Raw genomic sequence first — 20350 nt, 5'->3', positions numbered from 1 at the left:
ATAAATCCCAGTTAATGGCATTGCACTGCAAATCATCCAATCATCTGCTTCAGTGATGAAACGTGCTGTAATATTCGCTCCGACAGCAACTGCTACGGATGCACAGACACAAACTTTCCACCTGTACTGTAATCACCCGCCTCTCCACATCCACTCACAGCTGAGGTCAGAGTCCAGTCACACCTCATGGGGCAGCGGCACGGACAAAAGATGTTAAAGGACAATCACGAGGCATCAAAGGTATATATATAAAAAAAAATGAAATAAAGCAAAAAACAAAAAGAGTGACAGGATAAGTGGAGAGAGCAGCTGGCTGACTGCTGCCAGGTGGCGACCTTTAAAGCTCTTAAAAATCTGTCGTTTCCTGGCAGCGCTCGCTGTGCGCACTCTCTCTCGTGCCAGTGCGAATGAATTCAGAGGTTTGCATCAAAACTGCTTTGTCACTATCCAAACTGTCAAGCAGGCAGACAGCTTCAAACAAACAAACAAACAAACAAAAAAAACCAAACACAAAACTGATCCACATACAGCTGACATCCAAATAAACTGGATGACCTTAAGAACAATAACACCCTGTTTAGCTCTTTGGTAAACCGCGGGCCTAACTCTACATTCTATTCTCTGTCTTTTCAGTCAGTTTCTGGTCTTCTGAGCACTTTCCAACTATCTACCGTACTTCTACAGCTTGTTTTGATCCCCATTTCTTGTGCACACTCCATTACACCTCATCGACACCCCTGCAAAAGTTCACGTCTAAAAGAACAATAAAAACAAAACAAATAACAAAGGGAAACGGTAAACCGTCTATCCCGCCATATTCAGCGCTTTGTTTTGGCACAGCAGCTCCTTTTTTTTTGATGATGCAGATACTGGCATACAGCATGTAGGCTCACTGGAAACAACATGCCATGCAGAGAGGGAGAGTGTAAACCAGCATCAGCTCAGACAGACAGACAGAGAGGTGGGACAAAAAGACAGCAAGAGAGACGGGGACAGACAGGATGAAGGTTTGATGGAAAACCATAACAGAAAACAACAGAGGCTTGTTAGAACTCCAAAGGGCCTTCCAAAGTTTCACTTTCGTGTGTGTTAGTGTGTGTGCGGTCTTTAACACCAGACGTCACTCTTAAGGTTGGGTACACACCCAATCTTCAAACCTTCTAGTGAGAATTTGAGAGGCAGTCGCTGTTACCCAGAATAGTCAAGTATCATCCTTCCTTTGACATTATTGTCCACGCTGTCGGTTTGCCAGATACTCAAACTGCGATGGAAATTTTTCCAAATATCTGACCTACGCTGGGAAAAATTGAGGTCCAGCTTGCGTTGCATCGGTGAGAACTTGATATCAGTGCTTGTTTCAAATTCATTTCCATTTCTCACCCTTTTTTCCTGCAGCCAACAGCGGCAAAAACAACCTTTGCAAATGAATAAAAACGTATTTCCTTCTTTTTCATCCGCGAGGCTCTGCTATCACCGTGCAGCCGGCATTTCTGGCACCTTCATAATTACCGGTATCCGACACAATCAAAGCCTCGTGTCCACAGTATTCCTACATCTCAGCGTCAAACTAACCGCAGGTAGGAAAGCAAGGGCGCAAACCAAACTGCAGCTGTTTAAGCTGCGATTTATGGTTGTTCTCCTTTAAAATAATGAAATAAAAAGTGTGACATTCGTGGAAAATGTGCACTGATTTAAACTTCCTGCAGTGTATCCAAGAAAGTCCTCAGAAGTTCCTGCATTTAACATCCTCTATGTGACGAGCACTGTGCAAGACAGCAGCTGATCGGGGGGGGGGGGGGGGGGGGGGTGCTTTTTTTTTTTTTTTTTTTTACTTTTTTTTTCTTTAATTACTCTTCTGCGTAAATATCCAGCATTCATTTTGCAGTAGTCCCACTTGAGAGCAATAATCCAGATGTAAAGATGTGCATTCATGTAGTCCTCACGTTATAGATTTAGGTACATCATTCCACCTGAGGTCCTTCCTAACTGCCAGTGTTTAGTTTGTGTTGCTCATCTCAAGAGTTTTGTGATGACTCAGGCTGGGAGGTCTGTCCCTGAGGAGGTGCGGGTGTTGTCTTTCCAAACCGTGTGTGTGTGTGTGTGTGTGAGGTCTGCGTGGAAAGAAGGACGAGCTTCAGATCCATCGTCCGGAGCCTCTGGTGCGCTGCTGCTTCTTCCTCTTCTTGCACACGTAATAAATCGGGAAAACAACCAACCCTACAAACAGAGAAGGCAGAAAGTGCAAGAGAGGTCAAACCGCTGTCTTATCTACAAGCATTAAATATTCTCTGTTGTGCAGCGCTGCAAACAAATGTGGAGCTGAAAGGCATCGGAGAGAGACGGCAGCACAACACTGATTCTATTAATGATGAACCCGCCAGCATGACTATCAGTCTGCAGAGGACCATCAGTCGGACTTACAGACGCAGGAAACAGATTAACAATAATTACACTAATAACTACAGGTCAGCTGAGGCATGAGCAGTTCACAGTGCAGTCTGATTAGTCTGTAGCTGGATGTTCCTACAAATGTACAGCACTGTGCAAGTCTTGAGCCCCTGACCTTCCTCATTTCTTTATATTTTGCAGGGAAAACTGGAGCAATGAATTAAAACCTGCAAACATACACGAAGCTTAAAGGGCTTTAAAGTCAATATTTGGCATGACCACCTTTGTTCTTCAACACAGACTGAACTCTCTTAGGCAGCTTTCTTTAAGTAGTCTTTAGGAATAGTTCTTCTAGAAGGACATTTAAAGCTCTTATGCTGATGTTGGCTGACGTTTGTTCCATGACTGATAGTGTTCCACTGTGTGCTTTTTATTTAAATCAGGATATGTTTTTACTGCATTGGCAGTGTGTTTGGGATCATTTTCATGCTGCAAAATGAAGATGAGGCTTCAGTGAAAAAAAATTCTGAAGGGGAGCTGCATCTCTCGGGTCCCTCTTGTCAGGTCTGTGTTGAATTTCTAGCTATTTCTTAAGTTACTGTTCATCCGCTGTAAATCTCGTCTCCCTCAAATCTTTAGGGGCACAACTTCCAGCTAAAATCTCTTTGGGAATCACTTTGCTGGTGCAAAAGTATTATTTCATACCTGTGAAACTGCCTTATCTTTCTTATCTATAAAAAATAGGAACAAATGATATGTTTTTGCTATAACAAAGTGCAAATTTTAAAGATAAAACTGAAATTGGTCCATTGCTAGGTTGTCTCTTCTGTGTAGACACTGAACTCTAGTTCATCCTTTGTGTTAGCTATATTTTTAAGCTTCAGGTCAGGTACAGGGACTGGACTGAAAAAGAGTGAAGAAGCAGCCCAATGTCCTATGACAACCTTCAGAAAGCCCAGAGAACTGATGCTCAAAACCACCATAAAAAGTTACTAGAAAGCTTTGTTCATTGGAAGCCAAATACAAAGAAATTAGGGGTGACTAAACACTTGCACAGTCCTGTCCTTCCAGGAAGCAATAGTTACTCCATTATAGTGTTTCTCTGGATCAACAGCTTTGTCCTTTTTGAACAGAAAAAGTGAACTTTTACAGAAAATAAAAAGATGCCCATGACCGAAAACAGATGATAAGAGAGCTCCTTAGCAGCCTGGAGGAAAACAACAAGGCGAACCATCTCGCTGATAAGTGTTAAATGCTCTCACCGAAGCAGATTAGAGCTCACGTGTGTTTGTAATATGTTACCTATCACCATTGCGAGAGCTCCGAGCACCACGACCAGCAGAATGACCACAGGAGCTATCAGCACCTTAGAGGCTGCAGAGAGACACAGGCAGAGGAAAAGATGATTGTCATTTTTTTTTCTCTTCATAAATTGCGACATTTGGTCATCGGTGAATAGCTGCGGGATGGAAGTTACTGTAACTACAAATTACTTCATCCGCAGTGTAATGTTCTTTATTAAATGCTACATCTTTGCCGCTAGCAGTGCATGGCACGAGAGCAGTTATGAGCGCTGTAATGGGCCAGTGGCTCGTGTTAAGCGACAAATTAGCTCCCGGTTCACGGGCACCCTGCTGACATAACGAGCTGAAGCTGTCGCTGAGAGCAGAGTGAAAGAGAGCTATCAGAGGGGATTGCATGTATTTGATAACCGTGAATGGATAATAAGAATGAACATCTGATATGTGATTCTAATCATGCTTCATCAGGAATCTCACGAATGAAGTACAGAGGTAGATGTGGATATGTTCACTTCTGTTGTTATTGGGTGGTGAATTCACATCAATCACTTAGAAACCAGAGAATCTGGTTTCTAAGTGCAGGAGCCCCAGGAAAGGCTTTTTCATTAAAGTGATGCAAGCAGTGGAGCTTTAGGGATGGCAAGTCTGCTTAATTCCGGCTGTTCCGCCACTCTGATCCAAACTGTAATAGCTTCAAACTGTTAAAAGTACAAATACCTCTATTCTTCTCTGTGTTTAATACTTCTTAGCAATCGCGCTAAAACACTAAGACAGGATGCTGAACGTGGTAAGGAGTATCCCTACTAATTCTTCCTGCTTCAGTGCAGCCCATAGACGGTTATAAAGCCTCAGTCTGAGCGTCTTCGCTGTGGTTTCAAGGCACCGATCTGACTGTGAAGCTGACTTGTGATCAACAAGTCCTTAGCACATGAGGATAGCCTGGATCATCCTCCTTTCTGACTCTCAGAATGACCATAATTTACAAAATGGACTGCGTGTTTTGTTCAGTATGACCTGAAAGTAACAACTTAGACCATAAATAAAGGTGATGATGATGATGATAAAGTCAACAGGAGCGTGATGACTGAGGTCACAGAGAAACAGCAGGCGAGGGCTGTTTGTCCACACACTTCTTTACAGCCAAAGATCTTTGTGCAGCCACAGGAGTCGGCCCCTGCTGGCCATTAAAAAGACTGCAACTCAAAGGCACCTAACGCTAACCCTGATTGAATTTACAGGCTCAATCACTCATTTCAGGTCACACCAAAATAAAAATTAAGCGTATTTTGTAAATCTCGGTCATACTGTGTTTCAAAATGGAGACTTATCCGTGGAGGAAAACACACCTTCATTTTCTAACAAGAGGCCAAAAACAACTCCAGATTGGTTCAAACAACTATACTTTCAGTACAAGCATTTGTGCCACTTTGAAGACCCAAACTGTCACCCTCAGATGAGAGGGGATTGGTTAGGATGTTCAGGAACCATCAAGGCTCAACCCTGCCGTAAACAGGTAACTGTCCACAGTGAAGTTTTACATCACCAGGAACTGAGAGGATGCTTTCCAAAAGTTAAAAAATCAACACTTTCAAACTCGACTGAAATTTACAGCTACAAGGACAAGTGCCTTCTGGAGAAAAGTTTCATGATCAGACAAAACAAAGAGTGAGTTATTTTGCCTCAATTACAGGAGGTCTGATAGCAGGAGTAAAGCACGGTGGTAGTAGCAGCTGCACTGGCACTCCATACACTGCACAAAGCGCATGGGATAATAAAGAAGGAGGACTACCTCCAAATACTTCGACAGCTTGACATTTGAAACTTGGACACAACAGCTAAATGAAACCTTGTGCTGTACATATGAGGGAAAAGAAATCATTTCCAATAATATTCTTGAAACTTTCAGGGAATGTACTGGTTCTCTGTAATTTCAAAAGCACTGTCCAACTGTCCAAAGCATCAACACATTACTTGAAAGTAGAAAATTGGGGCACGGTGCAGTCAAGCACACATACGGTACTTCCCCTGAGTTTTCTGGATGTAAGGTGTCTGTTACTCGTCTTGCACACACTTGTGTAACGAGCAGAGGACATTGTCCTAGTCTGACACTACTGTTGTGTGACAAAGCCAGTGACCAGAGTTCACTCTCATCACAGCTTGAGCAAACAGCTCTGTTGTTTAAATCTGTGGCAGAACACACGGTAACTGCCATAACGGGCCACTCCTAGTTGTAGACATGCAGCTGTGTTAGCATAAAGCTCACTATAGCTGAAAAGAGCAAACATGCTATGAAAACATCTCTTTATCAATTACACGCAGCAACTTACCACAGACAGAGCCTCTAATTAGCCGTCTCAGATGAGGTTTATCGGGGAGATAGCGATACTTGCAGCCAAACACACTGAGGTTGGATGTGTGGTCCCCAAAAAATCTGCTGGCAAAATGAAGCGAAAGATGAAATCGGAGAGAAGAGATGGGCGGACAAAGCAGCCAGAATGAAGAAAGTGGAGCACAACACACCTCAGGTGTCTGTAGCGCTCTCCGCAGCGGTAACAGAAGTTGGTGTTGCACTGCACACAGGTCATGTGATCGCATCCCTCCGTACGCTGAATATGAATCTACAGACGAAGATTAAAACAAAGAGAGGTGATGTAACATTAACTGAATCTCAATAGTGCAGCTTATCCACTATCGCTTTAGTGCAATACCTGAAGTCTCGTTCGGTTTCGAGCTGTACACTATAAGCATCTAACAGCATCCGCAGTAGTACAGTACATCAGCAGTACGCATCAGGGAGCAGACTTTCTATAACCTCAGCAATAACTAGCTTTGAGCAGCTTCTTTTACTTGACACCAATCTGCTGTCTTCATCAAACATGAGCTCCTCTTCCTGCTTCCAGAGCCATGGAGCACCAGTGTGACAAACACAGATGGAAAGTGTTTACTGCTGTGAGCAAACAGTTCCCATATACCGGCAATTAGCTTAATTTATGTCTTCCTTTAGTCATCTGACAGTCAAATTAGATATTGCGTAGACCAACTTGGTCGTAATGAGACTGCACGATAAGACCAGGCTGGTATTATGGCTAGCAGGGAGATGCCAGTGAGTCTACCAGATATGGTTTTGTGCAGCACACATGGCCATCATTTTTCAGCGTGGACTGCCGCTGCCACACGTGCTTTTTTTTTTACATCTGTGCATCCATCCTGTTCTCTACAGCGCTCCATCCATCATCTACAGCTGCTTCAATGCTTCTTAACCTTCATTGATTCATTCATCTACACCGATAACACCCTCCATCAGTCAAATCCCTTTCTGTTTACAGACACTGTGGCTGCTTTCAGGAGTCCTCTTCCCAAAATGTTGGAAACTAAAAGCTTGTGGCGTGTGTCGTTCATCAGTGTCTCACCTTGCACTTGGGGCATTTCTGGGCGTTTCTCTGTCCGTGCTCAATGACGCTCGCCCAGGTACGTAGCAGCTTGTCTCCTTTCCTGTAGTCGCGGCATTTGAGCCCGTCGTGCCAAGGTGCGTGGCATTTAAAGCACCACACAAACTGGCAATTGCTACACTGGATCTGCAGAGGAGACAGAAGACAGACATGTTTACCCACAAATAACCAACATGCTTAGCCTTAAAAATGGACAACTGCAGTTTGACCAATCACATTGAATGTGGTACTTTTGAGCAGAGGTGCAGATTTAGTACAGGCTATTAATCCTTAAACCAAAATGCATTATTTTAGTAGCCAGTTATTTATATTCATATATACACATGACCCTTAATGAAATCCCAGGTTTATCTATTTTCCAACCGATCTGATCTTTTAGTTCCTGTCTCCTAAAGCATGGAACTCCAGAAAGCCCCTTTTGATTGGTTCCCCCTCGCCTGGCTTCAGCAAACAGAACCTGCTGCTTTTAAGCTCCGCCTTCTCACCGAGGGCTCACCCAAACCCACACCTCCAGAAAGCCCCTTTTGATTGGTTCCCCCTCGCCTGGCTTCAGCAAACAGAACCTGCTGCTTTTAAGCTCCGCCTTCTCACCGAGGGCTCACCCAAACCCACACCTCCAGCTGTGTAATAGATGACTACAAGAGGAAAATATATGTCGAGCTGATGTCAGATAGGCACAGGCTGGAAACCAAGGCTTAGGTCTTACTTCCCACTGATTACCTTATTATTTTAAAACTCTGCCCAATTTCATAAGAGCATTTGACATTATAATACACAAATAAACACACATCACACAAAAGTATTATTTAAGACCTTTAGGTTTTTGAATTTGCCTGTTTTTTTTCCCCAGGATTGTGAGGCATTTTATTCCTAAATATAAGAGTTTGCCAGTAGGGAGATGACAGGGAATGGGGGAAGAGAGATGGGAAACGATAAGCAGCAAATATCTCTGTGCAGATGTGAACTATGGATGTGGTTTCGGTTGAACAAATAAAATCATACATCAATAGGGGACCCTGGTCTTTGTTGCTCTTGACGTGAATAAAGGCTTGGGATCTGATTTGATCCACTCGCAGTTAACCAAAGCAATTACTTTTACCCCAGCTCTGCTTTTGTTGCCTAGTGCACACACCAGCGGCACGAGGCACTTCTTTTTAATCACACAGCTCACTGCGACTCGCTGCGAGCATCCCTTTTTACTGTACAACATTACGGCAACTGTCAACGCCGGCACGTCAACTTACTTTATACTTGTGCTCGGAGCGGTTGGGGGTGTGCGTCTTGAGAGAAGTGAACTGACTGCACTGGGGGCAGGGCTTTGTGCTCGAATCCAGCTGACTCAGCTCCAAGAAGTAACGATATTTTGCCACCTCCTCTTTGGTCAAATGGGAAATCACCAGTCCTTCCTCCAGGTTGCCACTACACTCCGTGATCGGACAGCTGATAAGAGCTTTCCCCACTCGCACCTGGGGAAAGAACACAGACAGATGACATGGCATCGTGGAAAAAGCTGCCTTTAATGCACGCAGAGGCTCAGAGGAGGGTGTTCTACTTTTAAATGTTACTGATAAACCTGTCAAAGGCTCCACAAAGAAATCGGTAAGCTTCATAAAACGTGTGTCACCACTCGGCGGTTTGTTATGGTGTGTTTCTCTGGCCCAAATCTACATGCTGAATATATTTACACCACTGATGAGAGATGGTAAATAATTCACCAAAGACCAGAAGGACTGAGGGGCAGAGGGAGGTCGTGCAGCCGCTGGAGGTTAATCTACGACAAAGCGTGTGCACGTGGGCACATTAGTGCAGCGTGAGTGCCTGGAACTTGGTAACTCTGAGTGGAACTGAACCACAGTCTGGTGATCCAGTAAAACACTAACTAACCATAAGGTCACGCACTCTGGAAGAAGTGCACTCTTTTATTTAGACTTCTCTTGAAGGCGTGTGAGGCTAAGGTAAACAAACCTGCTCACCAAAAGGTGAGCCGGATATTTTGACTGTCTGACTAAGCGATTTCAGGAGGCTGACATGTAATCCTGGAAATTTCACAATCTGTTATTATCATGAGTCATTAATTTAGCCTTTACAGTGCTACGTGCAAATGTCCGGCAAACACAAACTCATGTCATCTAACCCTGCCTATAATGCAGTATGTGATGCAGTAAATGTCACGGGCAGGATTAGAGACAACTCAAATCCCACTGGAAATATTGCCTCCTATTCTTTTACCATCTTTCGTTTCAAACTTTTTTCAATGTGCTTCCTCCCAGCTAGGGCTGATCTTCTCTAGTTCCATTCATCTTTCATTTCCTCATTTTTCGCTCTCTCTGTCTCCTCAACACATTAAATCCATCAAACCCTGCGAGACCTGTTATACTGACACATGATCAGGTCTTTTCTCCCTTTGTGTGTGTGTGTGAGAAATGGCAGGCCGAAAACAAAGCACAATAGCATCAACTTCTGATGGTGTCACACCCATATCACCCACCCCTCAAAAACCCAATATTGCATATAAAGTTAGCATATATCATCCAAAGCTATATTGATATTGTTGCCACAACAGCAGCGCAGGGATGACCAGCACAGACTGGTTTGACTGGTTATTTCTCACCTCCACGTGTCACAGAGTGTGGTCTGCTGAAAATACAGGTGACTTTGTTCTGTGGTTTTAATGTCTTGAGTGAAAACATAATCAAATATAACCAGAAACCTGATTTTACCACATAAGCAGTGAACCGTTCACCTACCTGAGCCAGTCCGAGCACGTAAACTGCCACGTGCTGCACGTATTTGAAAACTAGCTGACTGAGGCTGGGTTGTAAACTAACAGCATTGGGTTACATCCAGCTTTGAATAACAGATTCGTAAGAGCAGCAGATGATGTCAGCATGACGTGGACCAAAATGAGATCATGCTGCCTTAAAGTAAAACAACTGGTAGTAAGTGTTTAGGAATGTAGGAGGCTTTAAAAGGGACCTGTGTTTGGCAATCTGTGATTCAGTATTTGTATTCTGTACTCTACTGGGGTAGCTTTGCACGATTCACAGCCCTGTCCCCCTTCCCTCATACCCAACCAGTCAAGGCAGATGGCTGCTCCGTCCTTAGCCTAATTCTGCCAGAGGTTTCTTCCTGTTAAAAGGGAGTTTTTCCATCCCACTGTCACCAAGTGCTTGCTCAAAGGGGGCTATTTGCTTGTTGGGGTACTCTCTGTATTATTGTCAGGTCTCTACCTTACAATATAAACTCCCTTGACGTGGCTGTTGTTGTGAATTGGTGCTATAGAAATAAAGCTGAATCGAATTCACAGTAAAACAATTTGTCTCACAGGTTCAGCCAGCTTATCAACTGTATGAAAAAACTGTTTTAGCGCTCTCTTCCTGTTCCCTTTAAGCCGACTTTCAGCTGAGTGCCTGCCTCTGCTGAACTGAACATTTGAAGAGCAGATGGGTGGATGTGTCCCTGAGATGATTGATTAGGGATTTCCACTTTTGCTGACATCATACAGAGCACAGAGTACAAAATAATGTCTAGAACTTACTATTATGGGCAATGTGAAGCCTGAGGTTTTGGCTCATAGGGTTTTCCCATAGTTAATCTGACCTCATGAAACCTCTCGTCACTATTTGTTTAATAACACTAAGCTAAAATTGAGAAGCAGTGTATGAAAAACTAAATAAGACCCATACTGCTTCTGTCATATGTCTAAGCGGGTAAGTAGCAGCCAGGTGCTGGTAATCAAATGAACCCCATTAATGGATCTTTAGGAAGTGCGAGCACCTCTATGAAAGCAGAGGTTCTGGCAGTTTGCTGGTCTGAAGCATTCAGCTGTGTCTTAACATGCATCAGTAATGATCTCAGAGGAGCGACTACTGCTGCCCGTTAGCCTGGAAAAGGTTATAAGGCCATTTCCAAACAATCTGGAACCCATCATCCCACACTGAGAAAGACTAAACATGTAAAATGTTGAAGAGATTTTTCCCAGGAGTGGATGATGCAGCGCATTCACCTCAACGTTTGACCCCCCAAAACAAAAACTAAAAAACAAGTTCAACTTCTCAGACTCTAAAGTGCCACATTTTTCAAAAACCCAACACAGCCTATCAGCACCTCATAACAACTGATGATGGAGGGGTGATGATTTGAGTCAACCATGAACTCCTCTGTACACCAAAGTATTCTAGAGTGAAATGTGAGAACATCAGTGCAACAGCTGAAGCTTGGCTCAAACTGGATCACCAACAAGACAATGATCTCAAGCAGAGCAGCAAATCTACAGCATGATGACCGAAAAAGAAAAGAATCAATGTGTTGCAATGGCCCAGCCAAAGTCCAGACCTCGACCTGATTGAAATGACCATTGTAAAGACCAACGGGCTGAAAGTTCCTCCACAATCATGTGAGACAAACAGAAAACAAACACTTCAACTTACTGCCGCTAAAGGTGACTCCACTGAATCACGTAGGATACTCAGCTTTTCACACTCTGCTTCTGCATTTTGGCTTAATTTTTGTTATATAAATGACGACACAGTGTAATATATCATGTGCTGGTGTTCATTTAAGAACATGCTAATGTCCTGATACATATAACCTTGGAAATGAAAGCGATTACACTGCCTAGATTTCATTAGGTCTTTATTTAGCACAACAGGAAAGTTGCAGGTTTAATCCCTGTTATAACAACTGTCATAACAACACGGCTGGCAGCGGTTCAGTGCAACATCCATCCATCCTGCAAAGCCTGACCAAGATCCCAGGAGCAAAAACAAAAACACAGAAAAACAAAACAAAAAAACCACCAATTCCCAAGTGTCTGTGACCACATCCATCTGACATACCGCTTCTACTGAGGGTAAGCGCCAAGCATGTGTGCTAAAAATTCCACCTCCACAGGATAATGTACATGACCCTTTTAAAAAAATAATAATAATAATTCACAGTGTGCTCATCAGAGAGCCGGCTTGGTTCTGTATTTGCATGAATGTTCATGCCCTGTTATCAAAGCAAGGCAACTGCAGATAAAAATGAGCCTCAATGACTGATAAAAAGTGTGTTATCTACACAGATTAAAGCCAATCTTGGCAACAGTAGCAAGGAGATGAGAGTGCAGCTCCTCCCTGGGCTGCAAAAGCAACAGGGATTATGACTGAAAGATTGCTGACCAGAACAGTCTGATGAAGAAGCCACAAAAAGGCAGAAAATCCATCCTGAAACACTTTACCTCTGGTAGAAAGCATCGCGGGCTGGCAAATTGTAATTTTACTGTCAGTGCAGTGAACATGTACAATAAACGGTTATTTAATTTATCTGTTCAGTGGACTAGTCAGTGTTTCGGGGTCTGTGTTAGCAGTGGAGCTATTAAAGCAGAAAATAACTGCTAATACGCACAATTTTATATTTGCTTATTTATCACAGGTCACACAGTCATGGCAGCGCTGACCACTGTTACTGAACACTGCAGAGCTTCCTTACATCGTGCAGGCCTGGTAGGAAGCAGCAATGTGCCTTGTGCTGCAGTCTGATAGCTGTTTATACTGGAGAGTAATCAATCTATCAATTATTAATTCTCTTAATGGATCAGCATAAAGCAACAGAGACTCCACACTGATATTTATTATAGTGGAAGAACTCATTCGTCAACTATGACGTTGTTGCTTCTGTGTTGACTGCTGCAGCTGTTTTTATCCATCTTATTCCTCCAGATACCAAAAGGCATTCTGGGAATGTAGGAATCAACCCAGAAGGGGATGATCCCACACTTTGTGCCCCTTTGGGATGCAGCTGGACATACTAATGCACATAAGAATAAAGGTCTTCTATCTGAAGGTGGGATCCTTCTTAAAGAGCCTGAGAGAAAGACGCTGAATAAGCCAAAGAGCTCTCACAAAGTCCTCTATTGTGAAAACCACCGCTGCCAGGTCCCAATTTTGGTGTGGCATGCGTCTGTGACCCAGATTCACCGAAAAAGTACTCATCACAAGACAAGAAGACCTGTAGATTCTCGCACTCACTCGTTAATTAACCCTTAACGTGGATCTTTTTGGACGCATGCGAAACACGTGGGGTTGGGGGTCACCACCTGGTATGCTCGAAAGCCAAGCCCGTGCTTCTAAATGTGGATAAAATGCCAAATATAGCCCCAGAAAAGGGTGACGGAGAAGACTGCAAAGTTACTGCTGCTCAAGGACACCTCGGCCAGCTGCTGCTGACCGACCCAGCGAGGCCTGCTTCTGGGACAGGCCCCTTTTGTTTTCACTGAGATACCCCCCCCCCCCCACTGATCCCTAACCCAACCAACCTGGGAGCTGACGTAGAGTTTCAGACACTCGTCACACACGGCCTTCCTGCAGCAGGGCAGGGGTGCGATGGTTTTCTCTTCCATGCACACCCGGCAACTCTGCATCGCACCCTCGGCGCCGGCCTGCTCCGCGGACAGCCGGTGGGACAAGTCCCCGAAAGGATCCACCAGGTCGTCCACTGTGTACGGTTGCGGCTCGAGACTCGAACCCGCATCCTGCCCAGTCTCCAAGTCCCGTTCTGACGCGTCTGGTGCGACCGTGTCATCGGAGCGGTCCGTGATTTCGGCGTCTTGTCTATGGCTGTCGTTGGCAATGCAGTAAACGGTGCAGTAGACGTGCTCTTTGGCACTGACAGACCCCTCCGGAGTGGCCGTGCTGCCGCTGTTGTCACACGTATGATGGTGCTGACCTGTAACGGTTAACAATTCAACTGCCCGAACACCCAAACTCGGTAACTCGCTCGAGGTTGGTTCGTTTTCCACCTCGGCTTCGCCCGTTTCTACGTCCGACTTTGTAGACCCGCTACAATCAGGTACATAATCTTGAGTGTCGTTAACGTTTCCTTCGTGGTTTTCAAGCTCGGCTCCGTACTGCATCCGACTGCCTCTGTTAAGACGGAAAGAGGGAGATTTTGAATCCCCGAAATTCTTCCTCAGGATGTCGACAGCGCTCGCCCTCCTCCTCGCTCTCCCTCCGCCGTTGCAGTTGTTGTTGTTGTTGCCCTCCGCATCCTTCCCCCCCGGGTCCCTGTCGCTTTCGTCCAGCGATAGCCGAGAGTTTGACCTGGTGACACGTCGGCTCAAATCTCCGAGCGTCCGCTCAACTTTACCGTCCGTGAGGGAAGTTTGTGTCGGCAGGTTGCGGGACAATTTCACCCTCCCCTCCTCGATGCCGCTGATGAAACTCGGCATTTTACAGGCGTCAGCTATCGGGCCGTCATTTTCCATTCCCGATTTAGCTCTCCCCATTTAGAGAGCGGCTCTCTCCCATGCGTACCGCCGCCTGCTCGTCTGTCTGCCTCTCACCCAACTCCCACTACCAAAACAAAACAAAGCAGTCAGGTCGCTGCTTCCGGGTGTCGTCGTAAGCGTGAAGGAGAGCAGCGATAGGCCGATGGAAAGCCTAGTGGTGGAGATCGGAGAGAGCCTAACTCCCCTTTAATCTATGCCACCAAATAAAAACAGTGCTCCCGGTACTAAGTGTGAGGAAGAGGAGCCAGAAGGGCTGGCCCACTGGTTATTTTGTTTTTTTGTCCTAGGCCTCTGTACATGGGTGTCAAACATAACGCCAGGATCGGCCCACTAAAGACTCTAATCTGGCCCACTGGATGGTTTAGAACAGCGGTCCCCAACCCCCGGGCCTCGGACCGGTACCGGTCCGTGAGTCGTTTGGTACCGGGCCGCGAGAGTTGAGGCTCGGGTGTGAAATGTATGGCTTTCAGGGGTTTTTTTTTTTTATCGGTTTTTAGCGTTTACTGTGTTTCCCACTGATAAAGACCTCCTCCATTAACATCCACGAAGTAAAAAGTAAGTAATAGATAAACATTTAAATGACAGAAAGTTCCTCTTTTTTTCACTAGTTGAAATAAATTATTTTTACTGTAAAAAGAAAAGACAGAAAAAAATCAGTTTTTCTCCCAATCCAGCCTACTGTACAGTTTTAGCAAATGTGAAGGAGTGCACAGATTTTGAACTTTTAACTGTATTTCATAGGTTTTACAGCTTTTCCTGATAAAGACTCGCCCATTGACATTCATACTACACCAAAGTACTTAACTAACAGATAAACAATTTCAAGACAGTAAAGTTCATGTGTTTCCATTACTACAGCGAGTCTACAGTTTAACAGAAACTTTATCTTTTATCATTACAGGACAACCTGTGCAATGAACTGCCATAACCTTTTTTGTAATTTTACACATTTATCATTCAGTTTCACTTAAGATTAAAGCGGCCCTCTTATGCGGCACATAGTATAAAACAAGTGACATCCCTGCCCTCGTAGGTTCTTCAACCTGTCCTTGTAACGACTGCAGCTCTGCAGCTGGATCTTATAATGTGCAGTTAAAATAATTAAATGAAAAAAATCCATCACATTTCTTTGACATTTCAGCATTAAATTAATATAAAATTACAGCCTTCTTTTATAACTATTGTTTGTAAATCTAAAGAAAATGTTCAGTTTAATAAGTTTTGCTTGTAAAAAATCTGAGCTATGATCACATTTAGCAAATACAATATTAAAACATTAAAAATCGTGAGCATTTATTGTCTGAACAATTTTCCATTTTGTCCCATTACGACAGAGAATTGGACCATAATTTAATTTATTTTTTCCTGCCACATTTCAGCTTTTCATAAATGTTCATAAATGTAAAAAGCCATTAGTCTGTATTTTTACAATAACTACTGAACAATCCAAACCATTGAAGCATATAATCATCATTCTGGTAATGTAAAAATATTAACAGTCCTTCTGACCAAGGTTTGTGTATCTTAATTCATAATAATGTGTTTTTGTAATACAAAAAAATACAGGTAATGTCTGTATTTTCTTACTGTACCCCCCCCCCCCCCCCCCCCAAGAGTCTAACAGGTCTTTGGGCAATTCATTTCTGGGAAATTTTATTGAAGGAGAACAAAAAACTTCAGATTGCTGTGTATCTGCTGTGGCAATGTCCTTGAGCAAGATACTGAATCTTTGTCAGCTTCGTTTACAAGAAACTGAATACATCACTTTGTACTGCTGTGCAAATCATTATAACAACTCAGAGAAGAAAGAATCGAGCAATAGCACTTGTTGTAGACCACTTACTCTTTGTTGCATCACACTCACAGTTCCCCTCTTTATAAAAATCCAGCTCTGGTTAAATTTCATCAGGAAAAGTGAAGAATGAAAGCAGTTTGAATGGACACATTTTTACTGCAGTAGAACTTTCAAATGAATCTAAGTAGGGTACCTGTAAAATGGGTTGTTAGCTTTGCTACTTCTCATTAATGCCACAGGGCTGGGGCCACACACTAATTAGTTTTCTTGTTCTGGTTGTGCCCAATTGGTTTTAATGGAGAATGCCAACAATGTTCAGAGAGGAAAAAAAATCTTTACAAGTGCACGTTTATTACATAAGGCCTCAAACCCAATCAGGAAGGTGCTGTTTTACACAAAACAGGTCAAAAAGTAACTAGTGTGCAGGGTATAAAATAGTTCAACTACTTGCATTCTTCAGCATTTCTTCAGCCTTACAATTAACTGGCCTTGCTCACTCCGGGAATGTTTTCCCATATAAGTGGGTAGATGTGTCATTCCTTCCTTTAACATTGATATGTTGAAATGACTGTTGTAGTTTTTTGGAACAGGAACAACAGCTTCCCAGTTTTGACTGCATGTGGGAGTTAAACAGGCGTAGTTGTTGATGACAGGGTGCACTGAATATTTCAGAATCTGCTGATCAGCTGCAGTTTTCCGACATAAGCATTGCTAGGGTTTACAGATAATGGTTGGAAAAAGATAAACTATCAAGTAAGCAAAAGGTCTCTGGGTGAAAATGTCTTCTTGATGCCAAAGGTCTTAGGAGAATGGACAGACTGCTATGAGCTCACATGAAGGCAAAAATAACCTAATTATCAATCATTATAATCGGGGTAAGCAGAAGAGCATCTCTGAATGAGCAACACACTGAACCTTGAAGCAGCAGAAGACTAAACTGGGCCAGTTATGAATAGAATACTAATACTACAGTTCAAATTCATACAATAGACAAATGTCATTTGTCTATTAATAAATAATAAATCCACCCTACCTTGTGTTAATGGTTCAGATTGTTGTTGGTGGCGTAATGTTGTGAAGGATATTTTCCAACATACTTAGTACCAACTGAGCATCATTTAAAGGCCACGGCCTACCCAAGCACTGTTGCTGACCATGTCTGTACCTTTATGACTATAGTGCACCCATCTTCTCATGGCTGCTTCCAGCAGGATAACACACCATGTCACAAAGTTCAGCTAATCTCAAACTGGTTTCTTGAACATGACGATGTGTACTCCAATGGCCTCCACAGTCACCAGATCTCAATCCAATAGAGCACCTTTGGGATGTGGTGGAACGGGAGGTTGACATCCTGGATGTGCAGCTGATAAATCTGGAGCAACTGTGTGATGCTTGCATGTCAATATGAAGCAAAACTTTCTAGCACCTTGTTGAAGCTGTGCTACAACAAACGAAGGCAGTGCCAAAGGCTAAATTGGGTCCAACCCAGTCCCAGCAAAGTGTGAGCGTATACTTGATAAGAAACCCTGAAGTCCACAGAAATAGCCCGGTCTGTAAATGCTAAACTAATTTACATGCATAATATAGCTGGGATGAATAATCTGAGCTAATGTCTAAAAGGAATCAAAGAATAGAGGACACAGTACAGACGTTCCTTCTCCACACTCTACTTTAATCCCAGCTGTCTAGTTTATGTACAGTCAGTCACCTGTGGGAAACCCATCATATGAAGAGAAGGCGCTAACATACATACATGGTACATTCTAGTCAGTGGTGAACTTCAACAAATCAACCCAGAGCCACAGAGAAAAGACTGGACGTCTCTGCTCCCACTTTCAGTAAGTGGCACATTTCCGTAACATTGTACTGTGAAAATAGTTGCTAAATATAAGATGATCATGTCTTATTGCATTTTCAAACACTCGTCTAACAGAAGATTATCTGTTTCAACAAACCAATTTCCCTCCAGAATGTATGCTTTTTTAAATTAAAGCGCAAATTTCCACCTAAATCAATTATCTAAGAGAACTCAGCTAACTGGTATCTCATACCACACAGAGTATCTTGGAGCTTTTTTATTGCAGTGTCAAGAGTTTTACACTGGCTTGATTGAATGTTTATTTACACTGATCAACACAATAATGGCTTGGCTCAATTCTTCTACAAATTCTTTTTTCCTTTTATCACACAAAAGCTCTATTGACTGTTCCAAAGTCTAAATGGGCTCAACCAGCTCTCAAGATAAATAACAAACAGTGTAGCTGCTGTCTTCCTTTTTACTTTAAAAATGTATTATTACTGTTGTTATTGCTGTTTTTTCACCTTTAACAAGCTCTTCCTTCAGCTTAAAGTGGCACCTCGCTTTAGAGCAGAGCGTGTGTTTTTTTAATTGTCTTTTTGTTAGGTTCGGGGTTCAAGTCTGCATAGTTCACCATGACATAGAAAACAATGCACTGCAGTACACAGTCCCACATGTGGTCTCACACACACACACACACACACACACACACACACACACACACACACACACACACACACACACGGGTCACATTATATTTCTGAAATCCTTTCTCGCTTGTTAAATGTACCAAATTAGGACTTTCTAGATCACTGATTACACAGCGTGGTCAAAGACAAATTTATTAACAAATAAAATCCACTTTCAGTTCAAATAAAGTCATTTCATAATGCTGCGACTGACCAGCTCTTTCAATTAAGCTTCACAATAATGGAACATTTTCACAGTTTCCCGATTTGAACTGTGCAAAACAAACCAAGCTGTCAGAAAGCCACATGTGCATGTGTTTGGTTGACAGTTCAAATACAAATGAATATTAGTTAATTTAATTATGTGTTGAATTGAAAGTGAATTTTAAGGCCTAACAGACCAGTTAATTAAACAATTACAGCCTATAGTGCAACTAATACTCTCCCTCCGCCTTGTCCTCTCTTTCCCGCTCTGATTTCAAATATACTATACAGTTAGAAGAAGTAAAACATAGTAGTCCCACTTATACACAACATCATACAGTATTAGTCAACTAGAAAAAACAGTAAACACAGCCACATGTGAATAAAAAACGTCTAGAAGGTCAAAGTTACATTTCATAGTTTTACATCGTAGTAGCTATTTTTCTCCCTTTACTCAGCAGACATTTCAGACTGTGTTATTTATAGAAAAAACCCCACAAAGTTCACATTTAGGACTCTTGGAGGAGCTTTTGAGGAGCATTCGACAAACCAAACAGTTCCCATTTTTAAGTAGCTAGTTAGTCACACGCAGCATGAGATTAAATATGCAACAGTTTGGGAAACACCTCATGCAAACACACAAAATGCTGTTTCTGTCCTCCGGAGCGACCGTCGGCGGAGCCCCACAGGGCAGCGATTTGAAATGCCTGGAGTTTCATTACAAAACGGATATACTGCTGAAGATACTGGCCGAGGGGGTGCTTAAGGTGGATTTTGAGACGAATTTTGTTGAGGAAAACAGTCTGACCTTGTCCATCCTTCTTTCGTGAGAAGCCAGTGTTTTTCCTACCAGAAAAAAAAAAAGATTTTCTCAGTAAAAGAAAAAGGCCTCAAAACATTTGGTCCAGTGATTACAATACAAATGCAACATCAGTCACATTTCCAGGAGGAGTCAGTTGAATAAAAATAAAACATAAAATAAAAAAACCTGCTGGCTATCTGGAATGCCAATATAATTTTAATTTGTGATTTCTTTTATCAGTTTTCTTTCATGGAAACCCTGCAAAGTAAACTTGAGACCTACTATTATTGGTCCCAGTGTGCGGCTCTCTGAAACCGAGGTCTACAGAGGTCTATGTGATGGTACAGTTGGCACTTTAAGCATTAAAAGTGGAGCAATGAAGTGAAAGAGGAGAACTGCTAAATGTCTTTCTCTGTTTTTTTGTCCTCATCAGGCTGCTGGCGAGGGTGTGCAAGGATACGGCAAACCTTGCTTTCCCCATTTGTTCCTTTCAATCTTTTATCATTCACCACAAAGGCGAAACATCAAATAATGCATCAAAGAATATCATTTAAAGGCTTCCCTGTTCTCCAGTGACGGTGACCACCATCTTTCGGGAAGGTTTCCTTCTCTAACATCCAGCTCCCTGAACTGACAGAAAAATGCCAATTC

The 20350-nt window shown here is 42.9% G+C and overlaps 1 protein-coding gene across 2 annotated transcripts; it reads right to left on the bottom strand.

The window, feature by feature from the left end:
- Positions 1-1831: 1831 nt before the first annotated feature.
- Positions 1832-14450, bottom strand: rnf217 (ring finger protein 217). Of its 2 annotated transcripts, none has more exons than XM_085373603.1 (7): positions 13437-14450; positions 8383-8604; positions 7100-7264; positions 6210-6307; positions 6017-6123; positions 3691-3762; positions 1832-2217 (listed from the first exon to the last, which is right to left on the bottom strand). In XM_085373603.1, exons 1-7 carry the CDS (start codon positions 14403-14405, stop codon positions 2135-2137), a joined length of 1716 nt encoding a protein of 571 aa, XP_085229729.1. In that variant the 5' UTR covers positions 14406-14450; the 3' UTR covers positions 1832-2134. The 2 variants fall into 2 exon arrangements, with proteins under 2 accessions (XP_085229729.1, XP_085229730.1); XM_085373604.1 differs by having other exon boundaries at positions 6017-6120.
- Positions 14451-20350: the final 5900 nt, after the last annotated feature.

This window comes from Diplotaxodon limnothrissa, linkage group LG15 (genome assembly GCF_057381915.1).
Source record: "Diplotaxodon limnothrissa isolate DT_005_m linkage group LG15, D_limnothrissa_male_GT1.1, whole genome shotgun sequence".
NCBI classification, from domain to species: domain Eukaryota; kingdom Metazoa; phylum Chordata; class Actinopteri; order Cichliformes; family Cichlidae; genus Diplotaxodon; species Diplotaxodon limnothrissa.
This window is presented reverse-complemented; position numbering and strand designations above follow the sequence as displayed.